We start from the raw sequence: 15158 nt of genomic DNA, 5'->3' as shown, positions 1-15158 counted from the left end.
GACCCAAGTGAGGATATGAAAATGCTAAGAGCACTTTGACCTAATTTAATTTTCAGTTCCAGAAGAACAAATCAAGTACTTGAAATATGAAATAAAGAGATCTCGATAAATTATGTCATGGATGAAATGGAATGGAACCGAAATTGAGATAACCAAATCAAGTCAATATTGACAATATCTTTGTATACAATATAGCGCTAAAAGTGATCAATGATAACGAGGATCATGAGTCAAAGTCTATTAAAAATTGTAGACTAAGTGAGAATTGGCCAAAATAAATATACTCAATTGAAGAAGAATTAAACTCACTTTACAAGTGACTCACTTTTGGACCTGTAGTCCGACCACCTCAAGGTGTGAAACTAATGTGATATAAATGAGTTTTTGTGAAAAAGAAAAATAAGAATGATATAAAGTTTGATTTATTGCTCAATGATTTTCACAAAGACCTAAGATTGATTTTGATATATTCACCTGTAGTGGATTCAATCGATTTTTGATAATTAATTAGCCTTGTAACACATGAAGGGCATAATTTGAACATGATGGGTGTAATGACATCTTATTTGTATGGTTCACTTAATAGTGACATTTACCTGAAACTCCCTGAAGGGTTCAATATACCAGAGGCACGTAATTATGGATCTCGAGAAAATTACTACATCAAATTGAACAAGTCTCTGTATGAGTTGAAAGAATCTGGATGCATGTGGTATAATCGCCTCAGTGAATATTTACTAAATGATGAATATACAAATAATTCAATTTGTACTTGTATTTTCATAAAATGATGTGGAAAATAATTTGCAATACTAATTATCTATGTGAATGTGATACATATTATTGGAACTCCTGAAGAGCTTCCAAAAGCTATAAATTCCTTAAAGAAAGAGTTTGAGATGAATGACCTAGGAAAAACAAAAATTATGTCTAGCCTTACAAATTGAGAATTTGGACAATGGAATATTTGTACACCAGGAAGATTATATAGAAAAATGTTGAAACACTTCTATATGGACAAATCTCATTCGTTGTCTACTCCAATGATTGTTATATCATTAGATGTAGAGAAAGATCTTTTCAGGCCTCAAGAAATGATTACAAAAATTGTTTGGTCCTGAAGTACCATATCTTAGTGCAATTGGAGCACTAATGTACCTTGCTAATTATACACGTCTTGATATATCGTTTGTGGTCAATCTATTACCAAGATACAATTATTCACCTACATGAAGACATTTGAACGGAGTCAAACATATACTTCGTTATCTTAGAGATGCTGGTTACTTGTCAGATTCTCACAATAGTAGATCAGAAACAGGCTATTTGTTTACATGTGATGGTACAACCATTTCATGGAGATCTATGAAACAACTCATGGAAACAACTTCATCAAATCCCGCATTACTATTACCACTACATGAAGTCACTTCGAAGAAGACATTTTAAGAAACAACTACAAAGAATATCGTCTCACATGTAAATGTCTGCATGAGGGGGAGAAATACATATGTTTTGCACTCTTTTTTCCTTCACCATGGTTTTGTCCCATTGGGTTTTCCTGGTAAGGTTTTTAACGAGGCAATTCACATTCAAAGGATATTGTACTCTTTTTCCTTCACTAGAATTTTTCCCACTGGGTTTTTTCTAGTAAGGTTTTAACGAGGCATATCCTCAATGGACATCCAAGGGGGAGTGTTATGAATATTTATGTTAGTGGATGTCCATCTATCTCCATGTTCTTCATCTTCCTATTTCATACTTAATATGTGTTTAATATGTGTGATTTTCTATCTCCCTTGAGTCCTATAAATAGAGACCCATATTACAATGTAAAACACACTTGAAATAAGATAAGATAATATTGCTCTCTTTCTTCTCTACCTCTCTTTGATCTCTCTATTGTTTTAGTTAATTTCATAACAATATCTTATAATTATAATAGAGCGAGTAACAACTTTGTTAATTTCTATAATTTAATCAAAAAGTTCCGATGTACTTAATTTTCTTAATTTTCGTAAATTTAATAATAAAAAAAACTATGCACAAACTTATCTGTAATATTACAAAAATTGGGTTGTGTGAGAAATTTAACTCTACATTTAAATATAATTAACAATTCATTCCCAGTTTTCTACAACATTGAATGGAGAAAGTTAGTCATTGGTTGATAAATGATAAGTGCCAAATTGTAGTTATTTTGTGTATGGTTTTGCGACACTTATCTTCTCTTTTTCCTCAATTTAGACGTGTTTTAGTGTATATTACATACAATACGTATACTTTGTGTTTAATCGAATTTTTGATTCATTTATGTACCGACTAATAGTTTTTCATTCATTTTGTAGGTATTTGAGCATGTATGGAGCATTGAGTAATAAAGCTTCAGGGATGCAATTTTGGATCAATAAAAGAAGAAGCCATTTGAAGAAAATAAGATGCTGCTTCTGGTGTGAGTCGCCCGGCGGAGCAATTGGCAATAATGTCTTGCTTCTGCCTTGGGCCGCCTCTTGTTCGCCGAGCGGAAGAAGAAGGAGTCGTCAAGCGAAGCATTTTGTTCGTCGGGCGAAAGAAGATATTTTTGTCAGCTTATTGATGTGGCAGAGGCTGTGTGGCCAGGAATAAAGGTTTCGCCGGGCGTAGCAATTGGCTCGCCGGGAGAAATTCGCGCAGCAGATTTTGTTTATATTTTCATTTCATTTCATTTTAGGTTTTGTGTGGTTGGTTTTGGGGATTTTTGTGCTCCCATGCCAATTTCACCCATTTTTCTTTAGGATTAGCTTAGATAACAACTTTGGATATTGCATTCGGTGATTCGGAGGTGGATTGCTCATCAACTGGCGCTGACAAACCGGAAGGTTTGTGGGGTTTGTGGTTTTATCTCTATTTCTCTCTATGTATTTCTCTTAGTTGGGTTTTGTATATATATTTACTTTGCACTCATGTATATTTGTCGCCCATGGCGTTATATAAAGCTTGCTTTACAAATTTTTGTTGATTGTTGTCTTAGATTTTTGCTTTGTGCTAAGGATTTGGGTTGTTTTAGAGATAGACTTCTTGAATCCTTATCTAGGATGATTATCTGTTAGTTTCTGGATTTTAGAGATAGATTTAGAGCTAACAATCCTTATGGGTGTCGAAGCTTAATGCTTTCGTGTTGGTTGTGTCGGTTGAGAGATCGTCGATACGATTGATATGAATGTCTGTTGTGTTGTTGAGGTGTGCTGAGAGATCGTCGTCGGGATAATATAGTAGTTCTCTCTACTTTGGGTTAGAAATGACTTAGGGTGTGAGCGATGTCGGATGACACTGACGAGTATTGTAGGCTGAGTGTAACTGGTCGATAAGTTTAAGTTTGTAAGAAGTAGATTATATGCAATGCCTGATAAGTCTCTTCTTTCTGAAAAAATTCTTTTGTGTTGATATTACTTTTCTGTTTTTTATCTTTAACAAATTCTATCCAAACTCATAACTACGAAAACTGTTGAACGGAATTTCAATGCACTAGTCCCTGTGGAGATGATAATTTTCCGGATAAATATTTCTAAAACTTCTGTTGCTTGCCCCTTTACCGCTTCAACAAAATGGCGTCGTTGCCGGGGATTGGTGTTTTATTGAATTTGCATTGCAATAGTTTCTATAGTGTTGAGTTTTGTATATATCGCACATATTGTATATTCTCACTTGTTTATATTGATAATTGTATGTGTTTACTATACTTGTACATGTTTTCTATACTTGTAAAATTGTTATAGTATTGTTTGTTTCCTTTCACGTTTTCTTGTGTGTAGTTAGGAATAGTCAGGCGAAAGTAACTTGAAGGAACTTTTTTAAATAACAGACGTCAAGCTTACGACGTAAAACAAACATGTTTTGTTTTTTAAGTTTGTGTTTAGTTTAGGTAGTGTGATGCAATTGTCTAAACAAATTTAGATCGGACGAGTTCTTAAATTTCAAATCTTCACTTTTAAATTTGTTTAGACAATTTCATATGGTCTTTTAGTTTGTGTATATTAATTGTTGTGTGTTTGTCTTTGAGCTTGTTTTGAGTAGCTTGAGGTGATTTTCCAAGTTTGATCGTTTCGACTTGCGAGTGTATGATAATGATTTTGTTAAAGTTTTGTACACGTTCAAGGTATGTGTTTATCGCTTTCTAGACTATATCATATTCATGATACTTAGGCTTTTTATAATTTCTATGTCATTCATTCTTTCGTATACTTGTTCGTTTGTGAATCACTTTGGTTCCTACCCTTTTTTTTTTTTGAGGTAGCTTTCCATTGTTTACATATGCTGGAGACCACAATTCTTGTTTTAATTGGATTTTATTATGCTTAATCTTTTATGTGTGTTGATTGTATAATTGCATGAAAGTGATCAAGGCATTTTTGTTCCATTTTGAGCACAATTACCTTGGCCAAATAGTCAATTTACCTTGTGAGTGTGTGATCATTAGTATCCCTTTTGAGGCTTTTTGTCAATGTCCATGTTGTTTTTGCTAAATGCTTGTCTATGAGAGTTTGGTTCTCATTTTTGTATGGATGTTGATTCTTTGTTTTCTTGAACCCTCAACCATGATTTTTGGTTTGAATTTTTACCTTGTCTTAGAAAGTAGGGAGTATTCACACTTTGATAATATGGTTGAATTCTAGTTGGGGAGAGAATGGTTGTGCACTTATTGGTCCATTGCTATGAGGTTGAAAGAAAAGAAAAAGAAAAGAAAAAAAATGTGAAAAAGAAGTGAAAAGAAAAAGAAAGAAAAAAGAAAAAAGTTTAAAAAAAACAAACAAAAAAAGTATGGAATAATGTTGTGTTAATAAGTATGTGATTGGTTTGAGAAATTTGGGATTATGAAGAAGTTTGATTGAAATTTTGTGTTTAAACTTTTGTGAGTTGATCACTCCCTTAGGTTTGGGTAAGTTTGTGTTTCGATTAGCCTTAGGAATTATCCCTTGTTTGTTAACCAAGTCACATTACAACCTTGAAAAGCCGTTGTGATTCGTGCGTTTGTATCTTTAATACGATTTTTGGATGACGGCATAATTTAGTCTTTTGTTTGCAAGATTGTGGGTTAGTGAAAATACCCCACCTTTTGTGTTTTTCATCTACCGATGATTGTGTGCTAGGTGTGATTCATTTTTGAACTAGTGTTGTTTTAGAATGTTTGGCATATTTTTTGTATTTAGCATTTGTGTCATGTTTATGTTATCGTCGTAGTTTAGTGGTAAGTATGTTTCTTTGTGTGTACCGTTTTTCATTTGAGTCATACATTTATTTTCGTTTTTCAAAACTTGATGATTCGTGATTTTTGGATTTTTGCGTTTGTTTCCTTGAGTTAGTTGATTCTTGTTTAGGGATAAACAAGTTTAAGTTGGGGAGAGTTCCCAACTCCACCAACCTTCATTTTTTGATAGAGGGGGGCTTAGAAACATCAAATGGGGTTGCATCTTGATGAGCGAAGGTCGAATTTCTCATCGATTGGTGTTGACAAACCAAGAAATGTTTGGTTCCTCTTCTTCTCTTCTCTTTGTATACTCTATTTTTTTGGGTATGTTTGTATATTTACTTTGAATATATGTATATGTATTGATCATGGTGTTGTATAATATATGCTTTACAAATCAATTTTGTGCTTTCTTTAATATTTTTGCATTTATGTTTGGATTTGGGTTGTTGTAGAAATAGACCTCACAAATCTTGATTAGGGAAGGAAATCTATTAGTTTCTAGATTCTAGAGATAGATTTAGAGTTAATAATCACGTGGATATCGAAGCTTAATGTTTCCGTGTTGTTTGAGTCGATTGAGAGATCGTCGACAAGAGTAATATGGTTGTTCTCTCAGCTCAGTGTTGTAGAGATGGGCAATGTTGTGAACGATATGTGATGATTTTGATGAGTATTGTATGTTGAGTGCGACTTATCGATATGTTTAAGTTTGTTTTGAGTAGTGTAAATTCATGCTTGATAGTTTCTCCTCTCCAAAGAATGTATTCTTTATTGTTCATATGTTTAATTCCCATATTTACTTTTTACCAATTCAATTCAAACTCATAACTGTGAAAACTATTGAACGGCAGTTCAATGCACTAGTCCCTGTGGAGACGATAATTTCCCGGATAAATATTTCCCAAACTTTTGTTGCTTGCCGTTTTACCGCTCAAAAATAAATTATTAGTTTAACTTTTTATGTTAATGACCAAATCTATCACTCCTATGACATTATAGGAGAGTAATGTAAAATTACTTTACATTGTCACTTTTCTATACATTTCAGTAATTAATCTAGGATCATGATTTCCTTCACATAACACATTCATGTTGGAAGCAGCTATGGTCTAGAGTGAGTTTGGACATTTCTCTAAATAAGCACTTGATGTTGGCTTGGAAGCAATGGTAGCTTTGGAAAGTTTCACCAAATGTTGGCACTTAGTATTCTTCTACTTATAGAACTTTATCCATGGTCACAGTCAAAAGATTGGTTTCGCGCTCTAAAGACCAAGACATTTTCTGAGCATCAATGCTTAAGTTATATTCTTGAAAGTAGCCATTGTAACTTATCACACACATGCTCGCCCTGAAAATTTGAAAAACTTCAACTTTTAACAAATAAATAGATATCAGAAATTTAATGAAACATTAGAAGAATCGGCGTAAAGGCAACACACCAATCCAATAATGAGACACTAACCTACAAGCTAAAAGTTCAGATGATGAGGTGTCTGTAACATTCTCAACCTTGCAAATGACGGCAGAGCTGTATGACAAACACAAAATATTACAACATTAGTTTGCGTAAATCCCTGTTTGGTTGACATAATAAAATCCTCAAAGGTAAAGTAAACAATCTTTGATTATGACAGCGAGGGTCATTTTTCGTATAAGATAATTGCAAGGTCTAGGAAGTGCACAATATAAAAGATCTCCTCAAGACATGAACCTAGCAACATAAAATACTTCACCTTTTGACTCCTGCAGGAACGGCATTATGAAGAACATGATGATAAGAAGGATCTAGCACATCATTCACAGCATCGGGAATTATTGATCCGAGAAAACCACTTGATCTCTTGCTCCTAATAAGATCATCAAACATAAAAAGGACATCTTTCCAAATCCATTTCAGAGGAAGAAAAATAAATAAAAACTAAACAACGGAAATAAACTTATGAAAGCAATTGAAGCTTCCTCAAATTATATGAAAAGCTAAAACCAGTTATACAATGGGTTGTGCACGTTTAAACATGCGATGACCGATATGAACCCATTTTCCTAAGTAGAAGAAAAAAATATTCAATTCAATGTTGAACTTTCTTATCTGGCCCTTAAATTTCACCCGATAAAATTGAGAAGAACAGGACATAAAGTTAATTTTTTTTTCCACAATATTTGCATTATATTTAAATTAGGCTAACTCAACCTATACTGATGTAAAGCAATCCAAACCTATCTGACATGTTGACTCATGTATATCAATAGCGTAGATGAATATGAACCCCTTCTCACCTTGGATGTGAAACAAATCCGAGAGTGAAAAGATGAATAGAACCAGAAGAACTAGTGGCTGCTAGAATATCGGGAAGCTGCTTTGATGGCCCAAATGAAAGAGAAAATATAGTAGATGAATATGAACCCCTTCGGAAGCTATATGACTGCGATAAAAACATTTGTCAGATTTTACATTTGGAGCAAATTTATAACAGATATAAATATCAAAACCATAAACAACCGTCACAAGGAATGTCTCATGACAAAATATTAGGAGGATGAGTATTGTGTTAAAATATGCAATGGAGATGCATAATCATTTTTTTAGGGAGCACAAGAGTTGATATCAGAGTATTGCATACTAGAATCAATTAATTTTGGTTTGGACTCTCAAGAATCAAGACCAATACTATAAGTTAAGAGCCGCTAAGTGTGTTTTGGTATGAATTATATTTAAAGTGAACTAAATGATTATGCCGTTATTTGATTCAATTGCAAATTTTAACCAACATCCTATTATTTGCAGATTTTGAAGGGTATACACGAGGAAGATTAAGGATAAGAAAGGACATGATGAGGTGGCAACTAATGTAACTGAATTGCCTTCGTGTGAGTAAGGGAAAAGGGAATATGTTAAATGTTAGGAGGAGGGGAGTATTGAAAATGACACTACATATTAATCATCACCTTTGTTGCATCTGACACCAAATGGACTCTGACTAAGGTTCCTTGCTCAGATGCAGTAGCTATGTACATTCCGTTTGAAGAAAAGACCATTGCAGCCAGTGGTGAACGATGAGCGTCAATCTGAATAATAAAGTAACAGATCCATTTTCAATAAAGAATAGAGCTTTTCATTCAAATAAACAAGAAATAAAGAATCAAGAAGGGCTGAATATAGCGTAACAAACAAAAACACGAAGATTAATTTTTTTCAAGGTTTTTCATCTCTAACTATTGTAGTCACACAAGGAAGTGCAAGCACAGTAGCAAAATAACTCATGAATAATAAAGTAACAGATCCATTTATCGGTATTATACAAAGAAATTTAGAAAGGAAAATCAGGCATACCTCACAGTGTAAATTACAATCCATAGCATTGTACAACAATGCAGATCCTTTTGTGGTGCTAGCGGGAAGAGCCATGTAGCAAGCATCCAAACTAGGGGAAAAAGCACAGAGTCCTGTAGGGAAATTTATTGTGGGAGGAAAAGCATTGGTTATCAGAAACCTTCTTGATTAAGTGAAATCTTATCATGCATTAATTCCAACCTCACCTTTACTATTTGGCACCGTGTCGAAAGTGTCCAAGATTAAAAGGCTATTTATGTCATACACATATGCTTTGTCTTGTAAAATGACAATGAGTCTGCATTAAAGAGAAACAAAGTCAGATAAGATTATTCGTAATGGTAAAAGACGTATGCTGATCAGGTCATTAGACTTTATGGATTTTATTTTAGTTTATGTTTGGTTTCCATTTTGGAAGGGCCAAAAGCAATTCTAGAGGTGTAAAATTGATTTTGAATTGATTTTGACATGTTTGTTTTCTCAAAAGTATAATTGATTTTGCTTCTAGAATTGATTCTAGCTGAAGGTAGGATTGTTCAACTCACTTTTATATAAATGTATCCAAACATAAATCACTTTACAATCAACTTACTTTTAACCATAATCAATTCTACAAAATCAACTCACTCATAATCAATTCTCGTCACTGCATAAATAATAAGAGAAGAAATTTCAATGCAAGAGTAAACTATCTCACAAAGTAAGCTCCTCAAACCAAATCAAATCAAATTGAGGGGGAAAAAAGCATATCAGTCTGTATAGCTGCAATATTAAGCATTACTAAGCATAAGGGTGCATGCATGTGTGACCTTTTTCGATTCATGCGAATAGCTAATATTGAAGTAAGAAAGTTCAATTCTCTAAGAGGAGCTCCAGTAGTAGTATTGAATAAACATAGACGGCGAGGCGACAAAGATGGCTGCATAGGTTAAAACAATACAAAATAAAATCAGAGAGATAAGAGAAACCCCTAAATAGCTGAGTGTATGTTTGGTTTAACTTCTTTTGGAAGAGGCAAAAGCAATTCTAGAGGTGTAGAATTGATTTTGAAATGATTTTGAGGTGTTTGATTTTTCTAAAGTAGATTTGATTGTGTCTCCAAAATTGATTCTACTTAAGCTAGAATTTGTAGCTTAAGTTTAACGTGATTTTTCCATCTGTTCAACTCAATTTTGCATAAAGTTATCAAAACATAAAATCATTTTACATTGAACTCATTTTTAACCAGAATCACTTTTACAGACTCAAAATCATTCTTATCCACCACTTATCCAAACATATGCTAACTCAAATCAACATGACTGTTTAGTACTGACCAATATACCTGATCACCAGCACCAACAATAGCAAGAAGACTTGAAGTAAACAGCATCTCAACAATAGAGAAGGCACCAACAGCTACGGATAAGAAGAAAAAAACTGTCAGAAAAAGTAAGATTATGAATATGATAACTGAATTGAAGAAATTGATAGTTACCTCTTTCATAACAGAGTTTTCCTGTATTGGTATCAAATATTCTGAAACCATCTTTGGTTCCAATTGCAAAGCAACTGAAATTAATGAATTAATGGATGAAGTTGTTTGTGAAAGGAGAACCAAATTAGAAGGGAAAGTGATGAATGATTGGGGAAAAATAACCTATTGTCTTGGTTGAAAGAAGCGCAGAGAACGGGAGTCGGTGATGATGATGATGAAGACATTGGATTGATTGCTTAATGATTGTTTTTCTTCTTTCGTTGTTTTGTTGTGTGCGTAACAATGATCATCGTTAGGGAACACCTTCCTTCGAGTCAAACGTAAGATAGATAACTTAGATGGTTTTATGTTTTTTTTTTTTTTGAAATTTTTAAAAATTAGGGTTAGTTTTTCTTTTGGTTCATGTAATATGAAAAAGTATTAATACTTAAAAGTTTAACTCCTTTGGGTGATTGTGATTTTTTGGTTTTTGATTTTAGAAATTATTTTGAAAATTAAAATCTATTTGGTAAGACACTTACGTTAATGATACGATCACCTCTTATCACTTTTGATCATTAATTTATCTACCTATATAATTTATCTCTAATATGACGATCACTCTAATTACCATTGATCACCACTCTGGTCACTATCAATTACTGTTATTAATCGCCAATGACCATATTTACCACAACCAACTATCACATTGAGTATCGTCGGCCACCACTATAATCATCGTGGATCTGAGACTATCAATCTAACTACCACTCTTACTATAGTATACCATCATTGATCATTACCGTCAACTATCTTACTTTAAAGATTAACAATCACCATTCTTACTTGCAATTACCACTTTTAAACGCTATTATCACTACGAATACATGTATTCTTGCAATTTTCTCTCATAGACTAACATATGTTGTAGATCATGTAATTATATACATGTTTTTTGTTTATTATATTTGATGTCTAAAATATGATTGATATCATGTATAGAGCATATATTATCTTGTATAATTAATTATTGGATTAATTCTGATAATTGGTATCATAAGCTTTAGGTTTGATCCAAAGATATGAATTTTTAACATGTTATGTAGTTGCAATTTTTTCTTATATTTCACATCAGAAAAGAAGAGAGATGTTTTTGAACTGAAAACACAAATTCCGTTATGTAGTTTAGATTAGAGAAAATTGATGGAAGGATATTTTTTAACTGTGAGATTATGTTAAGAGTTGAAGAGGTTCCTACAAACATGGAAGTTGTACTATAAATTTTCATATTGATTTTTGACATGTGAATTTTTTTTAGTCATTTAACTTCAAGTGAAATAACAATGTCGAAATTCTTTGAGTGGTTTATCTCAAAGTGATTATACTTTTTTGGTAGAGTATGATAATTTTGAACTATAAACATCGGTTAAGATAGTATAATTTCAAGTGGCTATACTTTTTATGATTAAGTGTGGTAGTTCTTTTGAACTATAATTATCGAAGAATACACTAAAAATTCTTAGAGTCGTGTATCTTCAAATGACTATATTCTTTATAGGAGTGTGATAGTACTTTGAACTTGTTTGTGAAGACAATGGAATGAAAATTAGTATATTATTTTCAATCAATGTGAGATTGAAAATATACATGTTAATATCATTTGATTATGAAAAGGAAGAGAAAGACTAAAAATATATGGTAATGTAAGAAAATTCACTGTAATTCTAGTTATTTGAAATCGGCTGACCGCAATTTTTTTTTCCTTATAGTTTTTCGTTGTAACTTTGTTTTGTAATTGAGTTCTTTTATTTTTCTTTATGCTTAGTAAATTACAATTTTTAGTTACAAGAAGATGAAGGTCGAATTGTTAGAGGATTACTTTGGGTATTATTGATCAAAAAGAAAAATTGCTAAGTGCTAAAACAAGAGAATTTCATGTTCTAACACATTATATATAATCAACTGAACAGAACCAACTTAATAAAAGTAATCAATTCTGTTTAACTAAACTATTTATCTTGGTTAAGTTTTCTACCTGTACCAAAATGTGAACAAAACTAGTTATGATTAGTTAGATTGTTAATTTATTTTTATTTTAAGATCCTTTGATTCAGACACGGTGGCAGAGTGGCAAGCTCTATTTTAAAAACATAACACAACTTCAATTCTTAACTTAAATAATTATAACACAATCCACTTAACAGTGATGAAATCACAAGACAAAATTCATCAAATGACACAACGGTGGCAGATAAGTCTCAAAAAAAACAAAAATCTCAGCTTAATTAATATAACAGAAACCCTTGATTGTCATCTCTAATAATTGCAATTTCTCCCCACTTTCAGGCCCACATGAATAGCAGATTCTGCATGATTGTGAAATAGCATTAGAACAAGATGTGCAGTTAAATAGCAATTATATATGCATCTTGTGAGCAAATAAAAAACTAACCTCAAAAAACAACAGTCAAATAAAAATAAATCAGAATATTACTTACATATTTTATTGAAGGCCACAATGTCACAACTCTGGACATACTCGTTGATCGGCTCGACAGTAAGATAATCCTCAACCATATTGTCGACAGAAACCAAGTCGTCAACAATGGTCATCATAATTTGAAGTTTCTTGATACCGTACCCAACAGGAACAAGTTTGGCTATGATATAAACAAACAAATATCAGAATCCAAAAAGAAAAAAAAAATCTATTGTAAAGACTGTAACTACTCTCCAAAGAAATGACTATTATGACATACACAAGCTGTAAATATGAACTGTGATAAGAAAAATAACATACATGCACCCCATAACAACCCGTCCAACTTAACAGATCTCACTGCTTCTTCAAGCTTTTTCATGTCGGTTTCATCATCCCATGGCTTCACATCCAACAAAACAGATGATTTTCCACCTGAAAATGTAATAAACAAGAAACCAATAGCATAAGATAATGTCCAACTAGATTTCAAATAATCATGACTATCATATATACCAGAAACTTACTCTCTTTCTTTTTGCCAGATGCCTTCACAGCTGCTGCCCGTTCCTCAGCTGCCTTCTTCTCTTCCTCAGTCTCTTCACCAAACAAATCCACATCACTGTCATCGTCATCCTCTGCTTCAGTGGCCTTTGTGTCAGCAGCTGGAGGAGTGGCAATAGCCTCTTCCGCAACAAGAGAAGATTCCACAATGACACCAGATCCTTCGCCAGAAACACCACTAGAAACAAAACATTCAATTTAAATTAAAATTGAAAAATCTAACCAAAAACATTTGCATAGAGTGATCATGAACAGGTAATTTGAATCACTACATAACACCCCATCAAACATTGTTAGGGCCACACATATAAACCAATGCGATGAGAACAACAGTAACAACAACCAAGCCTTATCCAACTAAGTAGAGTGGATTACATTACTCGGCTTTCACCTTAATATTCTATTCAGGACTGGTTAATCTTGAAATTTATTAATAACTTAACTTATATGTTATAATTTTTCTAAGTCTACCTCTAAACCACATCAAATCATTGTCAAACCCGAATGATAACGTCACAAAAATCATTACATAAACGAAAACAGAAACTTACGAAATTCTCAACAAAGCATCAATGTGCTTGTACCACCTAGCAACATTCACATATTCATCTGATGGAACTGATGACAAAGCTGAATAGACAGTGATATCATCCTTTGAAGCTTGGTACCTAAACAGATCGACAATTCATAAGAAACAGAAGAAGAAAAAATCAAAAATTATTTTAAAAAAAAAACAATTTTTACATGACCTACCCAGTGATATAACTGCGAGTAAGAAGGTACTCGTTAAGTTTCTTCAACCCAGATTCAGATTTAAGGTTATACAAAGTAACTGCCATTTTTGTTCGCTTTTCTGCAAAACAATTATCACATTAGCATCGATCCAACAGCGTGAATTTCAGAAAATAAACAAAAATTGGGGCTTTTTCATAGAAATCAACCACAGAGAATAAATAATCATAACCCTAAATATAAAACACAAATTCGGAAAGATAAATTAGTAATTCATGTGAGAAATTGAGTGTTTATAACATCGAATTAAAGAGTGTTATGGGTGCAGATTGATGAATAGGAAATCGATTGAGAGGGTTACCTTGGGTTGAGAGAGGCAAAAGTTGAAGTAGCAGCAAAAGGAGTAGCAACAAGAGTGAAGAAACTTGTTATATGTAGAGAACCGGAACCCTTACCCGGTTTATTATTTGGCCCATTGGGCCCAATTCAAACATTTAAATTCAATGTTTTAAAAATCAACTCAGAAACAGAAATTGAATAATTCGATTATAAATTGACTTCGTATCGTATATATATTAAGGGTGACGTCTAAGGTGAGGGCTCAATTAAGTCCCTCACCGGTGAAACATCAAAGCATTATCGTCTGATTTAATCAACGGTTTAGATTTGTTAAAAATTAAAATTAAAAAATTTATATATTTTCACACAATCTTTTCTCTATCTTTCTTCTCCGTGTGAATCTTCTTCTTTTCATAAAAAAATTGCAGAACATTAAAACAGTTACATCAATTTCAGGTTCTAAAATTTGTACATTTACACTTACAGGATAATCAAATCAAAAAGTTAAACACCCACAGTAATGAAAATGTTCTTCACAGGAGACAATCTTCTAACATTGAGATCAACAATCCCCTACATAAATCTATACAATAAGCCTTCACCTACCACTTTATAATTACACTCCGTCCTTTTTTTTACATTATTGTTAAACTGATTATTGTCTCCATGAGAAAATTTAAGACATTGTTTTCTACATTCCTCTTTTCTAACATTGTTTTATGGTTGGTTGTAGAAAGAAAATTTGTTTCATAGAAGAAAACGATGGTTTAACTTCAATTACAGACACTTAACTATCTTATTATAGTCTGAAGATCTTCTAATCCCATTTTGGTTTTACGTTAAGAATCAAGGGTTGGTCACTTCTATATTTAAGAAGACAAATCTATTATCTAGTATTTTAATTTTCATTCACCGATTTTTTTATTGGAGAATATACAAATGAAAAAGAGATGATAAGATTATATGCGGGGATGTGTAAAGAGTTTTAATTTTATATCAAATAAATCTAACCGTTAATTAAATCTAATGG

The 15158-nt window shown here is 32.6% G+C and overlaps 2 protein-coding genes across 2 annotated transcripts; both read right to left on the bottom strand.

Annotated features, from left to right (window-relative positions):
* Positions 1–5942: 5942 nt before the first annotated feature.
* LOC131600471 (autophagy-related protein 18b) lies at positions 5943–10374 on the bottom strand. The gene is made up of 11 exons (XM_058872632.1): positions 10198–10374; positions 10036–10109; positions 9883–9956; positions 9368–9477; positions 8765–8856; positions 8559–8671; positions 8174–8293; positions 7505–7650; positions 6961–7074; positions 6690–6755; positions 5943–6575 (listed from the first exon to the last, which is right to left on the bottom strand). The coding sequence occupies exons 1-11, from the start codon at positions 10257–10259 to the stop codon at positions 6443–6445; spliced, it is 1104 nt and encodes a 367-aa protein (XP_058728615.1). The 5' UTR covers positions 10260–10374; the 3' UTR covers positions 5943–6442.
* A 1805-nt stretch (positions 10375–12179) lies between these two features.
* LOC131600460 (elongation factor 1-delta-like) lies at positions 12180–14205 on the bottom strand. Its single transcript, XM_058872622.1, has 7 exons — positions 14151–14205; positions 13811–13910; positions 13609–13725; positions 13021–13235; positions 12815–12928; positions 12513–12674; positions 12180–12380 (listed from the first exon to the last, which is right to left on the bottom strand). Coding segments are annotated over exons 2-7 (696 nt in total). The 5' UTR covers positions 13897–13910; positions 14151–14205; the 3' UTR covers positions 12180–12378.
* Positions 14206–15158: the final 953 nt, after the last annotated feature.

This window comes from Vicia villosa, linkage group LG1 (genome assembly GCF_029867415.1).
Source record: "Vicia villosa cultivar HV-30 ecotype Madison, WI linkage group LG1, Vvil1.0, whole genome shotgun sequence".
NCBI classification, from domain to species: domain Eukaryota; kingdom Viridiplantae; phylum Streptophyta; class Magnoliopsida; order Fabales; family Fabaceae; genus Vicia; species Vicia villosa.
Note: the sequence above shows the minus strand (reverse complement) of the source record. Positions and strands in the feature narration are given on the sequence as shown.

Coding starts and splice junctions, on each gene's coding strand:
- LOC131600460 (XM_058872622.1), bottom strand. CDS start 13,896: ATGGCAGTTACTTTGTATAACCTTAAATCTGAATCTGGGTTGAAGAAA. Junction 13,726..13,810: donor ACTCGCAGTTATATCACTGG/GTAGGTCATGTA, acceptor CGATCTGTTTAG/GTACCAAGCTTCAAAGGATG. Junction 13,236..13,608: donor GATGCTTTGTTGAGAATTTC/GTAAGTTTCTGT, acceptor TTTTGTTTCTAG/TGGTGTTTCTGGCGAAGGAT.
- LOC131600471 (XM_058872632.1), bottom strand. CDS start 10,259: ATGTCTTCATCATCATCATCACCGACTCCCGTTCTCTGCGCTTCTTTC. Junction 10,110..10,197: donor TCTTTCAACCAAGACAATAG/GTTATTTTTCCC, acceptor CATTAATTTCAG/TTGCTTTGCAATTGGAACCA. Junction 7,075..7,504: donor GGATTTGTTTCACATCCAAG/GTGAGAAGGGGT, acceptor TGATCTTATTAG/GAGCAAGAGATCAAGTGGTT.